Here is a 21,106-nt window from a genome sequence, read left to right on the forward strand (position 1 = left end):
ATGGTGCTGATAACGTGTTATGAAATAAAGTGAATAATAGAGAGAATAATAAATAATAGAGAAGAAACAATAGAGAATAAAGAATAAAAGAATAGGGAACAACTCATCTGTGTAATATTAATTATTAATTTTTTAATAAGTGTAACGTGGTAACATGTACCACTATAAAATAAGAAATTGGAATAGTCTTCAACGTATTAAGTGTTAGTCTTTAATAAGATATAATTAAAATGAATATGTCTTTCTATATATATATATATTGTTTTTACTTTTTATTATTGATAAAAATTTTGATTTTTATCTACAATTGTAAGTCGGTATGGGATGTGACATGAATGATATTTTAAAGTAAATTATCATATCTTTATTCTTGGAGTCTAGATTATTTATTATTATTTATTTCTATTAAACATTAAAAATATATTATATGAGTATTTTAAATATATTTTAAAATATTAAAATTAGTGATAATTAATATATTATGACAGTAAAAAATATAAAAAAATTCAATAGAAATTCTAAATTCTTGATTGTTATGAACATATGTATAAAAACATATAAGACATGCAAAGTCTCAATTCCTGCAAATTTAATCAGTCTTTTTAAAGACTATTCCATGATTTTTACAAAGATATTATTTATGTGTATATATTAATCAAGATCTATTTTATACAAAATTAAACAAGATATTTTCTTCAGAAAATTAAGAAGTTGCTTTATTAATTTTTTTCCTATTTTTTAAACTTTTAAAACCAATTCCAATCAATTATGGGATGAACAGTCCTTGTTTTTTAAAGTGGAAATCGTTATCAAGGACGACAAATATTTTAACCAATTATATATGCATCGATATTTAACGTTGTTTTTTAAGTCATATCGTTGAAACACAATTCAATTAAGCTATATATTTGAATTAAAAATTTCAATTAAAATTGAATTTGTTTGTCCACTTGGAAAAAGCTTTAGAACTTGCTGTATTGGGAAATCGACCTCTAACATTTCTATAAGCATTTTTTTTTTTTATAAATATGTTTAAAAACTGGATTTTTAGCTTCTCAGGATGATCGAAGTGCTAGAAAAATATTTCTGTTTCGAACAAGCTTTTGATAGTCAAAGACCAAAGAAACGGTGAGTAAACAGTGTAATTGTAGAGAGAAGTAAAAATAAATTTAGAATTATAATGGTAATATATGAAAGTTACAATTAAATTTTGGAGACAGGTTGTTAACTTTTGTAATTAATAATAAATAATTTTGTACAGTCATCACATTCCATTATTTCTCCAGTTTATTCATCGTTTATGATTTATCCACGTTTGTAAAATCTGGAACCCGCACACATGCCAATCACGAACCCACACGTGTGACTAAAATCTGCATCAAGATGAATTCCTCAGCCACATAAGCCACGTAGTTACGTGGATAATTTCAGTCCACTGACACGTAGCATGTACAACTACCAAACTACCCTTCCACTTGAATCATGAACCCGTCTTTGCTACCCAACAGAGGGTAATAACGGTAATTCCACTCACTCTCTTCTTCTTCAACAATTGCTCTGTACGTAGAAAACACGAAACAGTTTAGACCGTTAACCAGAAATGAACGCCGTCCCTTCTTCTTCCTCTTCCGCCTTCGCTTTCGTAACTCAGTCCAAGAACCCTAACTATATCTTCAAGCTCACACATAAAGTACCCATTTTTCCCCTACACTCACATGCTCCGTGTTGCTCTCTCAGCGACTCATCCTCCTCGTTCACCACGGTGCTGGACAAAAATGCCCTTTCATCGGAACAGAATTACAGCAATGCAGTTTCGCCGGAAGACTCAGGCTCCGTGGAAGCTCTTGCGGTTCGCCGGCCGGTGACGGATTTTTCCGGCGAAGAGGAAGAGGAGGAGGCGGAGGAGGAGGAAGAAGATAAGGAGAACGAGGCGGATGACGGTGGTGACGCGAAGGCCTCGGTGATCGACGCGGGGCTTGCGAAATTCGCGAAGAAGATGCCCATGTTTGAACCTGAGAGGGTGGAATCGAAAGAGAGACCCCTGAAAGTGAATTTGGACTTGGCGTTATACAGGGCGAAGCTTATGGCTAGAAGAAGCTTTCGATATGAAGAAGCAGAGGCATTGCTTCGAAAGGTGTGGTGTCACGTTTTTCCTCTTCTTTAGTTACCGAGTTTGTTTCTGTGGAAATATTGGCAATTTCTTTTCTGATGGTTTTGAATGGGAATGGGAATGGAAGTGTATAAGCCTCTGGCCTGAAGATGGTCGACCTTACGTGGTACTTGGAAAGATTTTGAGCAAGCAATCGAAAACAGGTGAAGCCAGAGAGATATACGAGAAGGGTTGCCAGGCTACGCAGGGTGAAAATGCTTACATTTGGCAGGTCAGTGTTCAAGTGTGTTTTGCATGTACTGTTTGCTTTGCCTCCTTCAAATCATGTTTGTTCAATAAAATCATTCTGGTGATATGTTTGATTTCCTAAGAGAACTTGAAAGCAATACAAAGTAAAAATTTAGAGACTACTACTAGGGTGTGTGTTAAAGATTTAGAATTCAGGACATAGTTTTATAGTGCCTGCAATTCTCCTATGACAAATCCTAATGATTGTTTCCGATACTCTGATACGATGAATTTTAACCTCTGAAGTTAAGAAGTTAAAGTTGTGTTTGGACAGTGCTGGGCTGTTCTTGAAATGCAAATGGGAAATTTGAGGAGAGCAAGAGAGTTGTTTGATGCTGCGACGGTTGCTGATAAGAAGCATGTTGCTGCTTGGCATGGATGGGCAGTTCTAGAGTTAAAGCAGGGAAATATAAAGAAGGCAAGGAGTCTACTCGGTAAAGGTCTTCAATATGGTGGACAGAATGAGTACATATACCAAACACTTGCACTGCTTGAAGCTAGAGCAAAAAGATATCAGCAGGCTCGTTATTTATTCAATCAGGCCACAAAGTGTAATCCTAATAGCTGTGCTAGTTGGCTTGTAAGTCATGGTTATATATATGAGGGATATCGTTTATAAACTAAACCTTTTATGTAGTTCTTGTTATCTCATCGATCTAATCATGTTTATTCTTTCTAGAGTTGGGCACAAATGGAGGTGGAACAAGAAAACTACCGTGCTGCTAGGAAATTGTTTGAGGTTGTATTTAACATTACGAGTTCCTTTTTCTTTTTCTTTTTGTTCTGATTCATCTGGTTTTTTGAACTAGACAGACTATATAGTCATTACGAGTTGGGACATTTTTTTTTTCAGTCATTTGATTTTATTATTTTTCGTCATAGCGTGACTTATGTGTGTTTTATTTATTTTTTAATAGAAAGCAGTACAGGCTAGTCCCAAAAATAGGTTTGCTTGGCATGTATGGGGCGTTTTTGAAGCAAACATTGGTAACATTGACAAGGGAAGAAAACTTTTAAAGATAGGCCACACTCTAAATCCGAGGGATGCTGTTCTACTTCAATCTCTTGCTTTATTAGAATACCAACACTCAACTGCAAACCTTGCTCGGGTTTTGTTCAGGAGAGCGTCAGAATTGAATCCAAGGCACCAACCTGTTTGGTTTGTAAGAAATTTCTTTTCATGGATCATTTATCTTAAATATCATTACCCAATTTTTTATTCCCTTCTTTTAGTGTTCTGTAAACTAAGCTTGACATGATGAGGAATTTGTGCCATACATACTAATTCAACATGCAAAATAGTTTATCTTTCAGATTTAAAACAGTGTTGCATGAATCATGACTTCTATCTTACTGCATACTTTTGATTCCCCCACCTATAGATATTTTCGTATATAACTATTTGAAAAGAGAGTGATTGACCAGAAAAATTGGCGGAATGTAGGCTTGGGGTTGGATGGAATGGAAGGAAGGAAACATGAATAAAGCCAGAGAATTCTACCAAAAAACTCTATCAATTGATCAGAACAGTGAAACTGCTGCCAGATGCCTTCAGGTGACACGCGTGCATATGATGAATCTTGTTACAACTTGAGTCTCTACAAAGCTTAATAATCACTTGCTGTGACTATTTTCTCCAATGCAGGCCTGGGGTGTTCTGGAGCAGAGGGTTGGCAATCTTTCAACTGCACGTAGATTATTTAAATCCTCGCTGAATGTAAATTCTCAGAGTTATGTGACATGGATGACTTGGGCAGCAATGGAGGAAGAACAAGGAAACTCCGTGCGTGCTGAAGAGATTCGTAATCTCTATTTCCAACAGGTAACTGTCATATATTATAAGAAATTTTTTATGACCGGGACCTCTATAATCTCAGACCAATTTTTTGAAAATTAAAAGATTGCACTGTGTAACATGTAGATAATTTAACTTTTGAGAAAATATCCTTGTGCGCTGCTAACATGAGAAACTTTATTTGTTGCATGGTACAGCGCACAGAAGTTGTAGATGATGCTTCATGGGTTATGGGATTCTTAGATATTTTAGACCCTGCCATTGACACTTTAAAGACGCTCCTCAAGCTGAGCCCAAATTCCTACAACATGCCGTTTAATTCTTCGAGAAATATTTCGGGAACAGATAAAAACAGTGGCGATTTTTCTATTGAGGACGATGATGAGGATGATGCGAATGGTGAAAGTGACTTCGATTTGGATGCTTTCATTATGAAAAGGTTATCCTTAGATTCGTCCAATCTGGAAATTCAGTTGGAAGCGCCCAAAATTTCTTCTGAGAAGAGAATTCCACCATCTGGTAGAAGGATATGGCGACCAAATAACAGAATTGCTAAAGTGCAAGTACAAAGAAATGTTGTTTAGGTGTTGTCTTGTAAAGATTTACTTGATTTTAACAGTGACCGTGGCATGGCATAAGAGCTGTTTTACCTTGTGTTCAACACGGCCTTAGAAACAAATATTTTTGAATACGATACAAATATACTAATTTCTCATCTAAGTTTTTTTAATCAATCCTAGTCATAATATCTCTTAAATTTAATAAAATTAATTTGGACTTATAATTTACATATCTACGATTAATTAATTAATTTACATATCTGGATTTATAATTTGTTTAATGTCTGGATTTTTTTATGCTTTATTTGGACTTACTTTGTGAGAAGCATGTAACATGCGTTTATAATTTTTTCTTTTATAGAAACAACTAATGATATGTATATAAATTATTTTTACTTTACTTTAACAAACTCTTCAAGGTAACATATAAAATTATAGTTAATTTCAAAATGCTTAAACAAGTTCTTTTACAAATTACAAAATATACACATGGATTTATAATCTTGTACGTGTGACATCGTTTATTGATGTTCCAATACATAATTACTATAATGAAAAATATATGAGATAGGATACGTATGTGCATTTTTTGACGACTCTCACCTCAAATATTCAATCTATGTGATTTGCTATATTAATTAAATTTAAATATTTCCTTTGCTTAATTTTGTAATTCAACACACATTGTACTATACATTCTCCTTAATTACCATTCATACGATCATCTGTTACATCTATTTAATTCAATTAAATATAAAAAATGCAGAATTTCAAAAATTAACTATCTATGCAAATCATAGGAGTTATATTAACAAATATAATTAATATCGTACAACGAGTAAAATATTTTAATATTTTGATATTAAGTAATATAATTAATGTCAAACTATTAACATATTAACAACAATTTATTAACTTTAATTCACACGAATATTTATGATACCATGACATGTATAAGAGTTTAAATTAATAGTTAGTCATGGATTACAAAACACATCGAAAGTAAAAAAATAAAATAAAAAATCAACGGTTCGTCACCAAACTATATATATATTTTTTATCTAAATTGAAATTTCCCATCATTAATCTCTATATAATATATTCTCATTGTTCGTATTATTTATAAAATGTTTAATTACTCGGATGATATCCACTTTACTAGAAGTGTGTCAATTTGGTACCCGTCGAAAAAAAAGTGTCAATTGCGTCTCCATTTTTGAAAAAGTGCATCAATCAGGTCCCTTTCAGAAAAAAATAATTAACGTCGTTAACGGCAGGCCACGTGTCACTCTCACATTTTTTTAATTTTTAAGTTTTTGTTTAAATTTTTTTAATTTTTTTTGTAAAAAAATTTTTGTTGCCATGTGTCAAGTCCCTATTTTGACACGTGGCAATGTCAGTGTCACGTGACAAGATAAAGTCACGTGTGACAACTGTCACTGTACTTATCTCAATTTAGTACCAATATGTACCTGATTGTTTCAATTTAGTACCCACTTTTGTCTTTTTGGTTCAATTTTGTCCCAATTTTTTTTAATAATTGAAGTATATGTTTTTTAATTCATTTTTTTATAAGATTAATACTAATTAAGTATAATTATTTTTACAAAATTAAGTACTTATATTTATCTTAAAATTTAGTGGTCAAAGAATACATTGACAAGATATGGGTTAATAATATACAATAACATAATATGCTAAAAAGTTATTTTTAATAAAAATATATTAGTATAATATTTATACAAATAATATATTTGGTCTTGAATTCGACAGAAACAATATTGTTTTACTTTAAAAAAAAAAAGTAGATGATTATATTGTTCTATTAGTATAACATTTTTTGTACAACTAAATTTCAATATAAATATCATAGTACTTAATATTGTAAAAATATTTATGCTTAATTACTTTTAATCTTATAAAAAATTGACTTAAAAAATCTTCTTCAATTATTTAAAAACATTGGGATAAAATTGAATTAAAGGCACAAAAGTGGGGACTAAATTGAAACAATCAGGTACATATAGGTACTAAATTAGAATCAGTACAATGACAGTTGTCACACGTGGCATTATCTTGCCACTTGGCACTGACATTGCCACATGTCAAAACATGGACTTGACACGTGGCAACAAAATTTTTTTACAAAAAAAATTTAAAAAATTTTAAAAAAAATTTTAAAAAAAATTTTAAAAAAAATTTAAAAAAAATTAAAAAAAAATTAAAAAATAAAAATAAAAAAACGTGAAAGTGACACGTGGCTTGCCGTTAACGGCGTTAATTATTTTTTTCTGAAAGGGACCTGATTGATGCACTTTTTCAAAAGTGAGAACGCAATTGACATTTTTTTTTCGACAAGTACCAAATTGGTACACTCTTATCAAAGTGAGTATCATACGAGTAATTAAACCTTTATAAAATTAATATATGCATCAATAATAGTCGACGATATAACACTTTATCATTGCTTGTCATGTCATATTCTCGTCTTATATATCAGATCTTATATGGTGCTCTAAGCTTCTAAAGGAATCTGATGATTGTGTATATATACTTTTTGAATGAACCAGGAAAGAAGTACATGAAAGAAAAAAAACATACAGTGATGAATACTGCGATAAAAATAAATAAATAAATAAATATTAATAACTCAAAATTGAATTTTTTTATCTTGAATAAGACTTTTCAGTAGAAAATTAGGAAATGGAATATCCTATATCTTTCTATTTTATGATTAAAGAAGTAGAATGATATTCTATACGTATCTTTCCCAGATGCATTTTATTACCTCTAATTATGTAAACTTATAAATAAAATTACTTAATATTATGCAATCAATTGCCTAATGAAAACACATTAACATTGTACGTGCTACACGGTGTTAGAAATATAGAACAAACCTGTTAATGTTGTTTTAGAAAACCATAAAAAAAAAAAAAGAGAGAAGATTTTTACTATATAAGGTTAAGATTGAAAGTCGTGTCAATGTCTTATGTGATTGGACTCATGTTTTATTGGTATTGTATCTTTTCATTGAATCTCCTCCTTCCATATACCTAACAAGTGGTATTAGAGTCGATGAGTAATCATGGTGACCGACTAAGATGAGTACAATGTTCTTGTATCGAAAGTCTTCATGACAATAATTTTAGGTAAGTGTGTCCCGTTAAAAAGAATGACTTCCACTGGAGGACGAGTGTACTAATGTGATGAAAGAGACTCATCTTGAGGGAAAGATGGTTAGAATAATTCAAGTGTGAGTCTAAGTTGGTAAAAATGAGAAAATAGAACATTATATAAAAATAAAGACTCATCAACTTATTGTCGGTACCTTATTTTAAACTCATATCTCATTGATGTTGGAACTTCATAGTTAACCTCCTCTTCTTCGAAAGAACCAAAATATAACAGTGTCAATAAAAGAAGTTAAAACGTTTCGATTTGCGATTGGAGCGACAGATAGAAATAGACAAGACGCTGAAATATTCGGATATAATGCAGTAGTCGATGGATGTATATTCAGAAATACATGCAGAATTTCTACAAACTCTTCATTAGAATGCACAATAGTCAAACTCCTTATAAATGGTTTACAAAACCCTTTTCCTTTCTGTAAACCATACGAGAGATTGAAAAGAGAGGCAAAATTCTTAAAAGGAAAAAGGAAAATGAAATAAAGTAATGGAATCTGACACTCCCATGCCCTCATGTTTCTCGATATTTTCCATCACGTCTAAAGTAGGCTTGTGACAGTGTTTTCTCCATCAGACATAGAAGGACAAAGCAATTATAAGCTGAATGACTAAACGTAAAACCAATAGTAGTGATAAGAAAGAAACGAGTGAATATGTACACACTGTGATTTAACTATATTCCTTCTCTTCACGTGCTTTCTTCAACAAAGGTTCCTAGTTTGCCTCATCTCAAGTGATAACCACAATCATTTAACATAATTCAACCTTCAGAACAATACACTTAAGAAAATAAATTGAATGTCTGTCGTTACATAAACTCTTGCATGTACTTTCAGGAAAATGAAATATATATATATATATATATATATATATATATATATATATATATATATGTGCTTCCAAATAAAACTTATGTTAAGCTTGATTCCATTAAAGATTTTAAATTGAAGGTTATGTTTTATCTTTTACGTGGATAACTCATTTTAGAAATGATGAATTTTTTAAACAAAAAATTCCAACAGTTGTAATAATTTAAAAAATAAAAATAAAGATACAAGTCTTAAATCATGTAATTAGAGATGTATAAAAAGAAATATCCACGAACTTATTATTAAAATTTGTAGGTTGGAGGTAATATAGAATCTTCTTATTAATCGAATCCAAATTTGTTTAATTGTGTATAGCTTAAGAGATACAACATATCAATTTTTTTTTTTCATCTTGAAAAAACATTGCCACCGTTTTTCTCTTTTCTTCTTTCTTGCTATAACAGAGGAGTGATTGCTGGTTTCATCTGAGTTTATCAGCAATGATTTTATGCAAGACAATAGAGCTGGGTTGAGGTGTAATTGTTAAGGTCATGAATCATGATCTAGATAAGCTTCATATGCTTATATCTATATATAGTGGCATGTATATATGTGTAGAATCCGAGGTTCTCAGAGTGCCGTTTTCAGGTTATCATTAACAATTTAAAATTATATATATATATATATATATATATATATATATATATATATATATATATATAGTTTAAACATATTTGCTATGCTTGATGAGATATAAAGACTATATTTAGTGTGGTGGAGCATGCGATATTAATATATGCAAAGCTCTAAATTTTGTAAATTGTCTTGATAGAAAGTATGAATATTATGTGTATGGATTTGGGTAGCCCTTTTGTAGGTTGCAAATTTGAGAGAAACCAATAAGAAGAGACAATATATATAAATGATGCATTTTTTTGAGAGGGTAAAGACTCTATGGGAATCTATGATACACCGACATTTTAACTTGGGTAACGTATCTGTATCCGATATTTTAGGATATTTTATCGATACTTATAAATAAAGTATTTAATTTATAAAATTGTAGTACACTATAACAAATATTTTGAACAATGACCAATTTAATTTAAAAACTAAAAATTATTAACAACTAAAATAGTTTCAAAAAATTATAATTAGTCTCTAAATTGATAATTATAATAGTTTCTATTATGATCATTGGTTTATAAATTGGTCATCAATATTAACTACCAAGATTTTGACTACCAGAATAAGTGATTTATAAATTGATCACTAATATTAGCAACCAAATTTTGGCTACCAAAGTATTTGATCTTTATATTGTTCTTCAATTAGAAAATTGGTCTCTAACATATTGGTAACTAAAATTGGTTATTATTTAAGAAATTTCTTGTAATGGTACTTTATGATAACAATAATTTATATTTTTTATGTTAACAACTTTAGTACATCTAGTTTTATTTTGGATTCACACAATAACGATCATATATTTATTATGTTTTTAAGAATCATTGTTCACTTCTTGATATTCATATATCACATATCAATCATGTATCATATCCTATTATTTTAAAAATAAACGTATCGACATATCGGATGCGTATTATATCCAATTCAAGTATCGTATCCGTGCATCATAGATGGGAACAAAAAAACTAAGAGCCTTGCTATATTGTAATGAAAGAGTACCATAGTTAAGAAATGAATATTTGTCATATTGTGTTGGATTTTTTTTCTACCGAGTACAACCAAAGAGTGTCATACTATATTATATTTTTCTTTTTTATGTTGTTGATCTTGTTTTATACGGGTTGGATTAACTTAATTGTCTTCATTAATATATTTGTTTTTGTTGATAAAAAAAATTATTTCTATAATTTTCTTTCAATAATGTATTCATGAATGAAACCATCATTTATATACATTTTCTTTCAATCATGTATTCATAAACCATCATTTCCTAAACCCCTTGCCAATATTAGAAGCATCGGTGGAATGATATAATGCTATTTATGATATTTTTTCAATAAATGTGTACATTTTTTATTCATCTTATATATAACTTAAGGTAAAGAAAACTATATATAAACACTTAAAATAAAAATTATACTTAAACATATTTTAAATCTACATAAAATTGTAAGTTTCTAATTTTAATTCTTATTTTTTTCATTCTTGTAAACCTTACAAATATTTTTTAATACTTATAGAATAGTTAAATTTTAATTTTAATAATTTATCTTTTTTATATAAAGTTAATTCTAAGATGATGAGTTACCTTTAACTTTAAAATCTAAAAAATGTGTTTTTTAATATCATATGTTAACATTATATCATAATATTAATATTCAAATTCGCCACTTTTAAACAAAGGTTTAATTTTTTTTATTTAATATATAAATAGTAAATTAGCATCATTAAATACAAAAATTTAAATTTTAAAGAAATAAAAAACAGATATTTTATAGTACCTAAACACTTTACTTATACCTAAAAATTATCATACCACACTGATTTTGTACTGTGAAGAGAATAAGATCCGTTGAAAAAATGAACAAGCATGCAGTACCTAAACTAAACCCGGGTCCCCTACGTATCTGTGACAACTCACAAGTCTGGCCACACATGAGTAACCGAGCATCAACATTAACATTAGAATCAACACTTTGTGTGTGTTGAATAGAAATTAAGTTCGTGGAGTTTTATGTCGAAGGACTTGGAAGAGTTGGACACATAACAAATGATTTCTTAGGTGTATCGCAAACGACATTGGTAAGTCATTATCATTTGCTACATGCACATTTTTCAAGTGACAATGCTTGAAGAAAGTAGTGAAAATCTTTATAAGTAGATTCAGTGGATCATTTTGAGAGGTTATTGTTTCAGTTTTGTGGTGCAACCCGTGTAGATTGTGTACTTGTATTTGTCCTAATGGCAACGACTGTGATAAATAGTGTCAGCCTTTACTAATAAAAACTAACACAGGAATGCTATTTTCAACGGACGCATCAAGTTGCGTGTTGTGATAAAATAGTTATTAACACAATATTTTGATCGAGATGATACTAGATCATAGGACATTGTGAACAAACAACCAATGGTTTTTCACCACATATATATAAGGATCTCGAATGAGTTGGATGGTTGGGAGTGAACCCAATCCAATCACAGTAAACTTTCCTAATTTCAGTTCACACACCAGTACATCACTTGCTTCTTTTAGCTAAGGAAGTGTAGAAATGGTTGACACTTTCAGTGAAGAGAGTAGATTTCATATAAGAGAGTTTGATGAAGATAGAGATGTTAAGGTGGTGGGGAAGCTCGAGAGGAAGTGTGAGATTGGAACTAAAAAGGGGGTCTCCATTTTCACCAACATGATGGGTGACCCTTTATCTAGGATTAGGTTCTATCCCCTTCATGTTATGTTGGTGGGTAGCTAATACCCTATCTATATCTTTTTCCCCTTTACACGATTATCTCTCCAAATCCAAACTTGAAAACTTGGGTTCAATTAGTTAATTATGAATATGTTATCTGTTTCAAACACATGCATATACTATACCACATTATGCAGCAGATGGGTGTACTAATGGTATATGTGTTTCCTAAGGTGGCTGAGCTGCTTGAAAGCAAGGAGCTTGTGGGTGTGGTTCGAGGGTGCATTAAGAGTATGCAAACTCCTTCTGAATCATTGCTGAAGATTGGTTGCATACTAGGCCTTAGGGTCTCTCCTTCACACAGGTACTTGATTAATGCTACCATATAATGTACTCAATCTGTTTGATTTACATATGATCAGGATGTAAAACTTTGAACTTGGTATATGAAAAATCAGATTGCAATATGGTGAGTGTTGCACTGAATAATAATACATGATCTATGCAGGAGAAAGGGGATTGGACTGAAACTTGTCACCTCAGTTGAAGAATGGATGCTGAGAAATGGGGTTGAATATGCATTCCTGGCCACCGAAAAGAACAACGATGCCTCTAGAAACCTATTTACCAACAAATGCAAATTTGTGAGTCTCAGCTCACTTTTCATATTTGTGCATCCAATTAGTTTCCCTGCAAAGCACCTTTCCAAGGATATAGAAATCGAGAAGGTAAACATAGACCAGGCAATTTCCTTATACAGAAGAACCCTGATGGCGAAAGAGCTTTACCCATTAGACATGGATAGTATTTTGAAGGAGAATCTCAGCTTGGGCACCTGGGTGAGTTATTACAAAGAGGGAGGGTTACTCAACTTGCAGAGAAAGGAAGACATGATTACCAATGAAATCACAAGCTCGTGGATCATCTTTAGCATATGGAATACTTGTGAGGCTTACAAGCTTCAACTTAAAAAGTCTCAGCCACTTAGGTTTCTTTACACAACTTTAAATCATGCAAGAGACAAAATTTTCCCTTGTCTGAGAATGTCGGTGAGTGACTCACTGTGCAGGCCCTTTGGGTTTCTCTTCCTCTATGGGCTCCACGGAGAGGGAGAGAACCTTGGGGAGCTAATGGAATCCATATGGAGGTTCACATCAAGGATGGGAGAAAGTTTGAAGGACTGCAGAGTGGTTATAACGGAGCTAGGGTTTGGTGATCCACTTGTAAACCATGTCCCTCAAACAGCTTCTATGTCGTGTATCGATGATATTTGGTACACGAAAAGAATTTCAAGCCACAATGACGAAAAGGATGATGAATTGCTGATTAAGAGACAAATCGGGAATGTGTTTGTTGACCCTAGAGATTTTTAGGTCAATAACTTTTCGCGGCTACTTTTGTTGTTGATGCATCTGAGATTGTTTCTAGCATCATGATCTCAGCATATTGAGAATTATGTATACCATTGACTTCAAATTATCTCTTAGTTGAAGGACTACATTTATGATTAACATCAATTCATCATGTCACCCTTTTTTTCTTTTTTCTCTTTACTTTTCGGTCTTTTCTTTCTCCAACCCAGAGACGAATCATTGATGCAATAGTTTTATATCTCAAAAGATGGATTAAATTGTTGTTTATCATTTGTTGGTTGAACATAAAAGAAAAATTGAAAATACCTTCATGTTTTTCTTGGAATTCATGATGCAAAATCTCAAACAGACTACACTTCCAGAATGATCGCGGTTTATAGCTGAACTTAAAGATACCCAGATCCCTGCTTCAAATAACAGTTTTATTTTATTTTTTCAAAGTTATAACATACTTTCCAATAGATTATAGTTGAAGATTCGACCTTTTTCTTATCACGTTAATGTGTGTGTGATACTGTTTAATACTATTCAACACCATTACCCTCATATGGAATCATGGGGTTACCTGAAAAGGTAAGAGTGGTGCGATTTGCTTATCAATCTTTGGTGACCCTAGGAATTCAAATCAGTGTACAGATGCAACAGTACAGATGCAACAGTTCAAGGTATAGAAGATCGACAGAGAGAAGAGAATTATTTGCATGAGGAAAAGTATAAAGCATATTTTGGGTGGATTTAAGTGGTAGTGGGAAAGATCGGAATGATTAATATAGATATACCAAACTATCTAAGGGATATATAATATCAAAGGAATCAAAAAGTGTAAAGAAAATAAGATAAGAATAATTAAGATGTATAAATATAATTCCTCTCTAGTGCTCATATATACTATTTTCGTATATAATTGTACATTGGTTGTAGAGTTTAGAAGAGATAAATTATATAAAACTATAAGTATTTTTTGTACCATTAATTAATTAGAAATACTTTGTAATAAGATTATTATATAATTAATAAACTTTATGATAATAAGTACAAAAATTAATGCATTTATAGTAAAATTAACTATAAATATATACAAACATAAATCTGTGCATTAGCTCATAAATGTCCTTTTTTCTTAAGATAATATCATATTAATTATTAATTAAATTAATGTATCTGCACCCAAAAATCAAAATTCTTGATATTTTTATTTTATAGAAAAAAATAATCACGTTAGTTTATATTATAATCATTCATAGTCAATATAACGAATCAATTTTAGTTTAAAAAGGGTGCATAATGAGTTTTAGGGGCTGTATAAAAAATACAAAAAGACCAGAGCCAATCGTCACCAAACCAACCCTTTGTAGATTTCTTGGGCCATGAGTGGTATGTTAGTCCGACAAACTGTTCCCGCCAAAAAGTGGAAGACCTATTTACAAAAGGGGCATTTTCAATTGAAAACCGCGCCAAGTGACCTATCGTCACCACTTTCTGCATATGAAAACTCAATAACTCGGGAATGGAGTATCGCGATCATCATTGTTTCAGCAGAAAGTTAGATTCCGCCATGGATGTAGATTGTTGCCAAGAAGATGAAGACAAGGAAGAGGAAGAACTTGATCCATTTCTAAAATTCGTGGAACACGCAAGATCTGAACTGTTATCACTAGAAGGCGATGCAAATGGAGACGATGACGGTTCTGCTGGACTTGGATGGAGTTGGATCGTGTCTCGTATTCTGAAGACTTGCATTGCTTATTCAAGTGGCGTCACTCCCGCGATCTTGCTCTCTGAACTCTCTCAGGTACATAAACTTCTCTCTTCCATTTCTTCTCTGTTTGAATGTGATTTCCTCAGTGCACATGGACTACGGAATTTGTAATCGGTTACATCCTTTTCTTTTGGAATTAGATAGGTTATGTAGCAATTACTGTTCCCTATGAGAATTTGGCTGTTACATTTGCGCGGTGTTGAGTTTAGTTAGGTTTTTTTTGCTGTCTTTTTCTACTTTTCTTATTGTTGGTCTATTTTGAAGGCGTGGAGTGAGCAACGCAGGGTTGGGGCTCCTAAGAAGCAGCTCGAAGTAATCAACCAACTCAAGAAGAATCATCGGAGGACTAAGCTTCCGAACACAGTTACAATTGATTCCATATTCGAAAAGAACTTCCTGTCCTTGAACAGTGTTCTAGAAGCTGTTATCGTTGATGCATTTGTGCTCCCAGGTACTTTGGAATTAAAACATTTTTTGTCATGTGAATATTTTAATGACGGTAATGAACGAATGTGAAGATTTATGTTCTTGCAGTCTGAGTCACGAACTCAGAGTGATCAAGAACAAAGTTGACCTGATGTGCATGAACTTACATTGTTTCCAAGGAATTCTTAGCGCGATGTACACGTTTCCATGATAGGATATGTTCTTCCTAATGATAATTTTAGACAACAAAACTAGCTAGTTTTTAATGAAAATAACTCGAGAAAGAGAGGAAAAACGTGGGAGAGAACTCTGCAAACACATTCTCTAATTTAAATATTTATAATAATAAAGAATGTTCCTAAATCCAAGTCAGGTTAAGGATACCAAATTTAAATGACCAAGTCAAGAAGTCCAAATCTAAGAATAATCTTAGTTTTTAATGAATTCTAAATATTAATTTAAAATATATTTGTGGATAATTAAATAAAAGTGTTAACCTTTTGAAATACTAATAAAACATACAAAAAACTTTACCATTTGCTTAATTAAAGTATTGTTTGAATGAACTTAATTCGTTAAACATTTACAAATAGGCATCGGTTTTGTTATTTTACCACACTTTAACTGCAGTGAAAGTTATTTGGTTAAGGTGTTTTGGAGAAGTAAGTCAAATAGAACCCACTTAGTTGTTATGTTCAAAATTTGATATCTGATAGAGCCCACAATCATCCATTGATTCTTGTATGTGTTAATTTTTGTTTTGTAATGATTGATGCTTGCCATCTGCAGGCACAAACATTCACATGCTTATATTAGGGGATTATTGGAGCTCCAATACCATAGATCTCTACCTACACCGCAGGTAATTGAATTTAACGAATAAAGGTCTGACTCAATTTTGTAATTTGATGCATTGTTAATAAAAAATTTACCGCTATGCCTGCACTGACAGCTGGCTTTTCTTCTTCGTTCACTTTACATGGCTTGTTTCTCTTGCTACTGAAAGATATGGAAACCTGAAAGTACTTAAAACTTTGGTACCTTTTTGTTTTTTTTTTTACTTAAGTGAATCGTTTCTTCAACTTGTTAGACAATCTGACGGTAATGATGTTTAAGAAGATAGTCGGTCTTTTACTGTTGGCTCATTCAATTGTTTATCGCTTTAAAAGCTCTTAAAGTTTCCAACGACTTACATTTTTTAAATATTTGCACGAAATGCAAGTAGTGAGTATGGATTTAGCTCCTCTTTTCCGTTTGAAATATGTAGCAATATGTAGCAAGCTATGATACATTAATACTTTAATTTGGATCATGTATCCATGTTTGATATTTTAATATTTTTGTGATGATAATAATTTATAAATTTGTTATGTTGATAACTTTAATACATATGATTTTAATTTGGATTTATACAATAAAAATCATATATTTATAACATTTTTAAAAATTATTGTATATTTTTCAATATACATATATCATATGTCGTATTTTATTATTTTCAAAATAAATTTGTCGACATATTAGATACGTGTGATATCCGATATAAGTATTGTATTTGTGCTATATAAGTATTGTATTTGTGCATCATAGCTACTAAGTAATTTGAAATCAAAACCTTGGCATGTTTATTTGCAATTTCATTTAATATTGTGTCATATTTTTTCCAACAGATTCTATGACCTGGCAGGCATGCAAAACGGAATTCTGAAGCGAGGGAGGGAGATTTTTCTCACTGGTTGCTACCTCCGAACTGCCACTGGAGGTTCTGGACGTGCACGTCTTTTGCCAACAGAGTATCTTGTGATTCTATTGGATGAGGTAACGTTCAAAGTTTGTCCCAATACGAATTTGTGGTAATTTTCTTGGATCATTGTTGTTGCATATGCAAGTAGTTCGAGTTTGGAACACATCATGTGCTTCTGTAGACTAGTTCTTCCTTTTCGGTGTTTCTGCTACACCTAAAAGATAAGATTCATGTCAAGTTTTCGTGATGGTAACTCTTTCATTTTCTTCAAAACCATAGAATCAGGATGATGATGCAATGCTACTAGGAGCTCAGTTTTGTTCAGACTCTTTCTCTTCAATTTCTCTTGATGCAGTGAACGGAGGGGCTTCGTATTCCCTTTATGCCCGGTAAACTACATGCAGTTATTGATGTGTTTATCCAAAAAAAGTGGTGTTATCTTTTCACATTTTGCGATGATAAAATGCCATGCTTGATTTTACTTTTTGTGCAAAGATGCAGGTGCAGGTTAAAGTTTCAAAGTGTGTACTAGTCCATTAATATTTTCTTATATTGATTTATAGGATTGAAAAGATCGAATCTTCGGAAGTTCAAGGGAAGTTTGGAATCTTACAAAGAAAACAGATTACTCTTGTTGACGGTGATGGTGTTGTAATAGAGTTTTTCTTGTGGGGTGAGCAGATTCTCCTGGCCAACCTTTTCAGGTGAATTCTTGCGGTGATCAGACTTCTGAAGCTGAATAATTCTTTTCATGTTTGTGTGACATTCATTTTTTGGGGATTATACAGAGTGGGAAGCATGCTTGCCCTGGACAAACCATATGTTGCCAGTTCAGAGGACTGTGATGTCGAGACAAGTGAAGGGTTTTGTCTCGAATACGGAAGTGAAACACAGTTATATTTGGTGCCTTATATTCAACATGAAGAACAGGTGATTTGTGGATTTCTTATTGACATAACTATTGTAGTTGTCAAATGGAGAGAATATTAACAGCTGTGCCAATTAGGTGTGCGTAACATTGACTCCAAATCGACGTCACGGTTCACGGCCCTTGGGTTCTTGTAATCCCAGTCAGGATCTCAAGGTTTCTCAAGTTAGCTTACCCCGTGATTCTCAGGGGACCATTGATTTCAGTAATTATCCTTTTAGGGTGAGTTCTTTCTCTACCTCCCCTCTAAAGAAAATTAAAGGATAGTTTTTCCTTATTTTCTATTTGTTCTTAATCTGAATAGCTCTCTCACTAGTTATTTTACTTTATTCATGTAAGATATTTATTTATTATATTGTCAGCCTGCCAATAACCGGTGTTTGATTTTATTATTGGCTTTAGTTTAGCAACACAATTCTGATACCCTGCGTGAAATTTGTGTTGCCCGATAAATTATGTAGGTCTCTATTGATTCAGTATTCAGTGGAATGTATATAAAATTTGCCCTGTGTGGGCCAATAATACAAAAGGATGCAATGGAAAAATGTTTTATTCACTGTTCTCTTTTATATTTAATATTTACACACTATCTTATGTGCACTGCTTCCAAAGGTGTGCTTGTGTATCTTATGGTTGATTACCTAACTTTGTTACCTGTGTGAAGTTTTGCAGTCATTTGTGGTCGACCTTCGTGACAAGATGACGGGTATCAGTCTCTATGGTGTTATTACAGATATTATCAAAGAAGAAAATATCAAAGAAACTGTTTTCTCTTTAAGAATCGCGGATGCTAGCGGAGAAATTTGGACAAAGCTTCATTTTGCGAGATTTTGGTATTAAACAGTATAAGGAAACCGGTTAACATGTTTCTTTGCAGTTGTAAATATTCTTTTCTTAGTGCTCTGCGTCCTCATTCTTATAATATATACCGCAGGTCCTTAGGAAGAGTGAGTCTCGGTCACACTGTATTCATATCTGGCTTGACATGCTCAATGTCGAAACAAACATGGTGAGCGCATCCAAGTTCAAAGTTAACATTAAAAACTGATGCACATGGCCAGTCACCACATGAGAAAGACAATTGTGAAAATTGACAGAAAAAAATGAAAGTCTTTGAATACTTCAAATTGTTGCATAGTCCCCCTTTCCATCATATCGCCTGCTCTACCTATTTTATCTGCCTGTATTGATCCCTTTTCGTGGCTAATATATCCGCAATACAATTGAATGTTTCATTGTCAGTTTGGAAGTATTATGGTTTGAGAAAGGTATTGGAGCTTCTTTCATCAATCTCAGTTGCTTACCAGCATTGATCTACTCATCTTGCCTTCATAAGCTATCGCGACTCTCTGATATTTCTGACCAGACTAGCTACGCACAAGTAAGAATAACGTATCAGTATGTATTATTTGAATGTCTACTTGACTTTTTTCTTTTATGTTTCAAATTACGGCGTCTTCTTGTCACTAGTGTCTTCTGTTTACAATTTTCTGACTAATCATTAATTATAGCTGATGCAACATGATACTATATACAGAAAATATTTTTATTTACTAATATAAGACATCTGGCAACAACCTTAGCTACTTTTTTTATTGTTTGAACTCTATATTCTCTGTTACTTTGCTGCATGCAAGTGCTCAACCCTAATGAGTTAAACACGAGAGGTTATTGACATGTTCCTCGAGTGTTCGTAGTTGGATGGTCTTCACGAATTATTGTTCTCTAAAAAAGTATAGATCCAGACATTTAAAATAATAGGATTACATAAATAACATATCGCTTTATTATTATACGTCAAAAAATTGAGCTCTTGAATACAGTTCCGAAACTTTCCATGCCTATCCTTTTTACAGTATCTCCGTTATTTTATTGTTTATTTACAAATTCTGATAATTTTCCTTATTATTGTTGAAGGTATGTCGAGTCTCGCTTGATCCAATTCGGTATTATTACGTCAATACACGATTTTCACATTCTCTATGTGGTCATTTTGTGAACAAGATGCCTGATGGGTCGGTGAAATGCTGCTTTTGTCATACAATTTCTGATGCTACGCTAGTACGCACTTTTCATCTGAAAATTACTCTTGTGGATGAGGGTACGAAAGTTTTGGCATGGTGTACAGGTCAAACTGCTATGGATTTGTTGCAGATAGCTCCTGAGGAGTTTTATGAACTTCCCGAGGTAACATCTTAAACATGATATCCCTTTCCCATTGCAAGCAAAATTGAGTTTAGATAATATAAGAAATCGCGAATTGTGAGCTTGAGCAATGCTATAACTAATATCACTTCTATTCAAAAAAATTTGGTTCTCAAAGAACACATTATTTTTTATTTCAGGAAGAGCAATTAATGTATCCTTCGTCGTTAGAAAATGAGAGGTTTATGGTTGCATTGGTAAAGTGTAAGCGAGATGGTTGTTTGATAGATGGCCTCTCGCCAGACGATTCAGTTTCGTGGGAAATCACTCGTGCATATAAGTGTGAATAATTGTTGAATTCAGAGTTGTAGTGGCACTGGGATTGCAATGAAATTGGAGTCGTCCTTGCACTATCATATAATGGAAGCCTGGAAGGTATTTCGTGAAGAACCCACCTCATGCATCCTGTCTAAAGGAAAGTCTAATGATCTATTGTTCAGCCCGAGTATTGCTGTATATTTTGAGTGAATGTTTCAAAAGATTAATATTACATTTATTAATTAATTAAAAATTTGATTAAGTGATTATTTAAATAAAA

The 21,106-nt window shown here is 32.3% G+C and overlaps 3 protein-coding genes across 3 annotated transcripts; all 3 read left to right on the plus strand.

The window, feature by feature from the left end:
* The first annotated feature begins 1,549 nt into the window (after positions 1 to 1,549).
* LOC114175850 (protein high chlorophyll fluorescent 107) lies at positions 1,550 to 4,913 on the plus strand. The gene is made up of 8 exons (XM_028060681.1): positions 1,550 to 2,134; positions 2,238 to 2,381; positions 2,673 to 2,978; positions 3,078 to 3,137; positions 3,316 to 3,561; positions 3,843 to 3,953; positions 4,044 to 4,220; positions 4,391 to 4,913. The coding sequence occupies exons 1-8, from the start codon at positions 1,601 to 1,603 to the stop codon at positions 4,775 to 4,777; spliced, it is 1,965 nt and encodes a 654-aa protein (XP_027916482.1). The 5' UTR covers positions 1,550 to 1,600; the 3' UTR covers positions 4,778 to 4,913.
* Positions 4,914 to 11,995: 7,082 nt separating this feature from the next.
* Positions 11,996 to 13,608, plus strand: LOC114175565 (probable N-acetyltransferase HLS1-like). The gene is made up of 3 exons (XM_028060317.1): positions 11,996 to 12,184; positions 12,331 to 12,497; positions 12,642 to 13,608. Exons 1-3 carry the CDS (start codon positions 11,996 to 11,998, stop codon positions 13,504 to 13,506), a joined length of 1,221 nt encoding a protein of 406 aa, XP_027916118.1. The 3' UTR covers positions 13,507 to 13,608.
* A 1,281-nt stretch (positions 13,609 to 14,889) lies between these two features.
* Positions 14,890 to 21,106, plus strand: LOC114177207. The gene is made up of 13 exons (XM_028062471.1): positions 14,890 to 15,298; positions 15,530 to 15,716; positions 16,481 to 16,553; positions 17,362 to 17,509; positions 17,715 to 17,824; positions 17,999 to 18,139; positions 18,224 to 18,365; positions 18,442 to 18,585; positions 19,036 to 19,196; positions 19,298 to 19,372; positions 19,606 to 19,744; positions 20,281 to 20,550; positions 20,709 to 21,106. Exons 1-13 carry the CDS (start codon positions 15,014 to 15,016, stop codon positions 20,856 to 20,858), a joined length of 2,025 nt encoding a protein of 674 aa, XP_027918272.1. The 5' UTR covers positions 14,890 to 15,013; the 3' UTR covers positions 20,859 to 21,106.

The sequence above is a fragment of the Vigna unguiculata genome, chromosome 3, assembly GCF_004118075.2.
Source record: "Vigna unguiculata cultivar IT97K-499-35 chromosome 3, ASM411807v1, whole genome shotgun sequence".
In the NCBI taxonomy this organism is placed as follows: Eukaryota; Viridiplantae; Streptophyta; class Magnoliopsida; order Fabales; family Fabaceae; genus Vigna; species Vigna unguiculata.

Excerpts from the sequence above, each read along its gene's own strand:
- LOC114175850 (XM_028060681.1), top strand. The coding sequence starts at position 1,601 with ATGAACGCCGTCCCTTCTTCTTCCTCTTCCGCCTTCGCTTTCGTAACT. Across the intron at positions 2,135-2,237 it reads CAGAGGCATTGCTTCGAAAG|TGTATAAGCCTCTGGCCTGA; the intron begins GTGTGGTGTCAC and ends TGGGAATGGAAG. Across the intron at positions 3,562-3,842 it reads GGCACCAACCTGTTTGGTTT|GCTTGGGGTTGGATGGAATG; the intron begins GTAAGAAATTTC and ends GGCGGAATGTAG.
- LOC114175565 (XM_028060317.1), top strand. The coding sequence starts at position 11,996 with ATGGTTGACACTTTCAGTGAAGAGAGTAGATTTCATATAAGAGAGTTT. Across the intron at positions 12,185-12,330 it reads ATCCCCTTCATGTTATGTTG|CAGATGGGTGTACTAATGGT; the intron begins GTGGGTAGCTAA and ends CACATTATGCAG. Across the intron at positions 12,498-12,641 it reads AGGGTCTCTCCTTCACACAG|GAGAAAGGGGATTGGACTGA; the intron begins GTACTTGATTAA and ends TGATCTATGCAG.
- LOC114177207 (XM_028062471.1), top strand. The coding sequence starts at position 15,014 with ATGGAGTATCGCGATCATCATTGTTTCAGCAGAAAGTTAGATTCCGCC. Across the intron at positions 15,299-15,529 it reads TGCTCTCTGAACTCTCTCAG|GCGTGGAGTGAGCAACGCAG; the intron begins GTACATAAACTT and ends TCTATTTTGAAG. Across the intron at positions 18,140-18,223 it reads CTCCTGGCCAACCTTTTCAG|AGTGGGAAGCATGCTTGCCC; the intron begins GTGAATTCTTGC and ends GGGATTATACAG.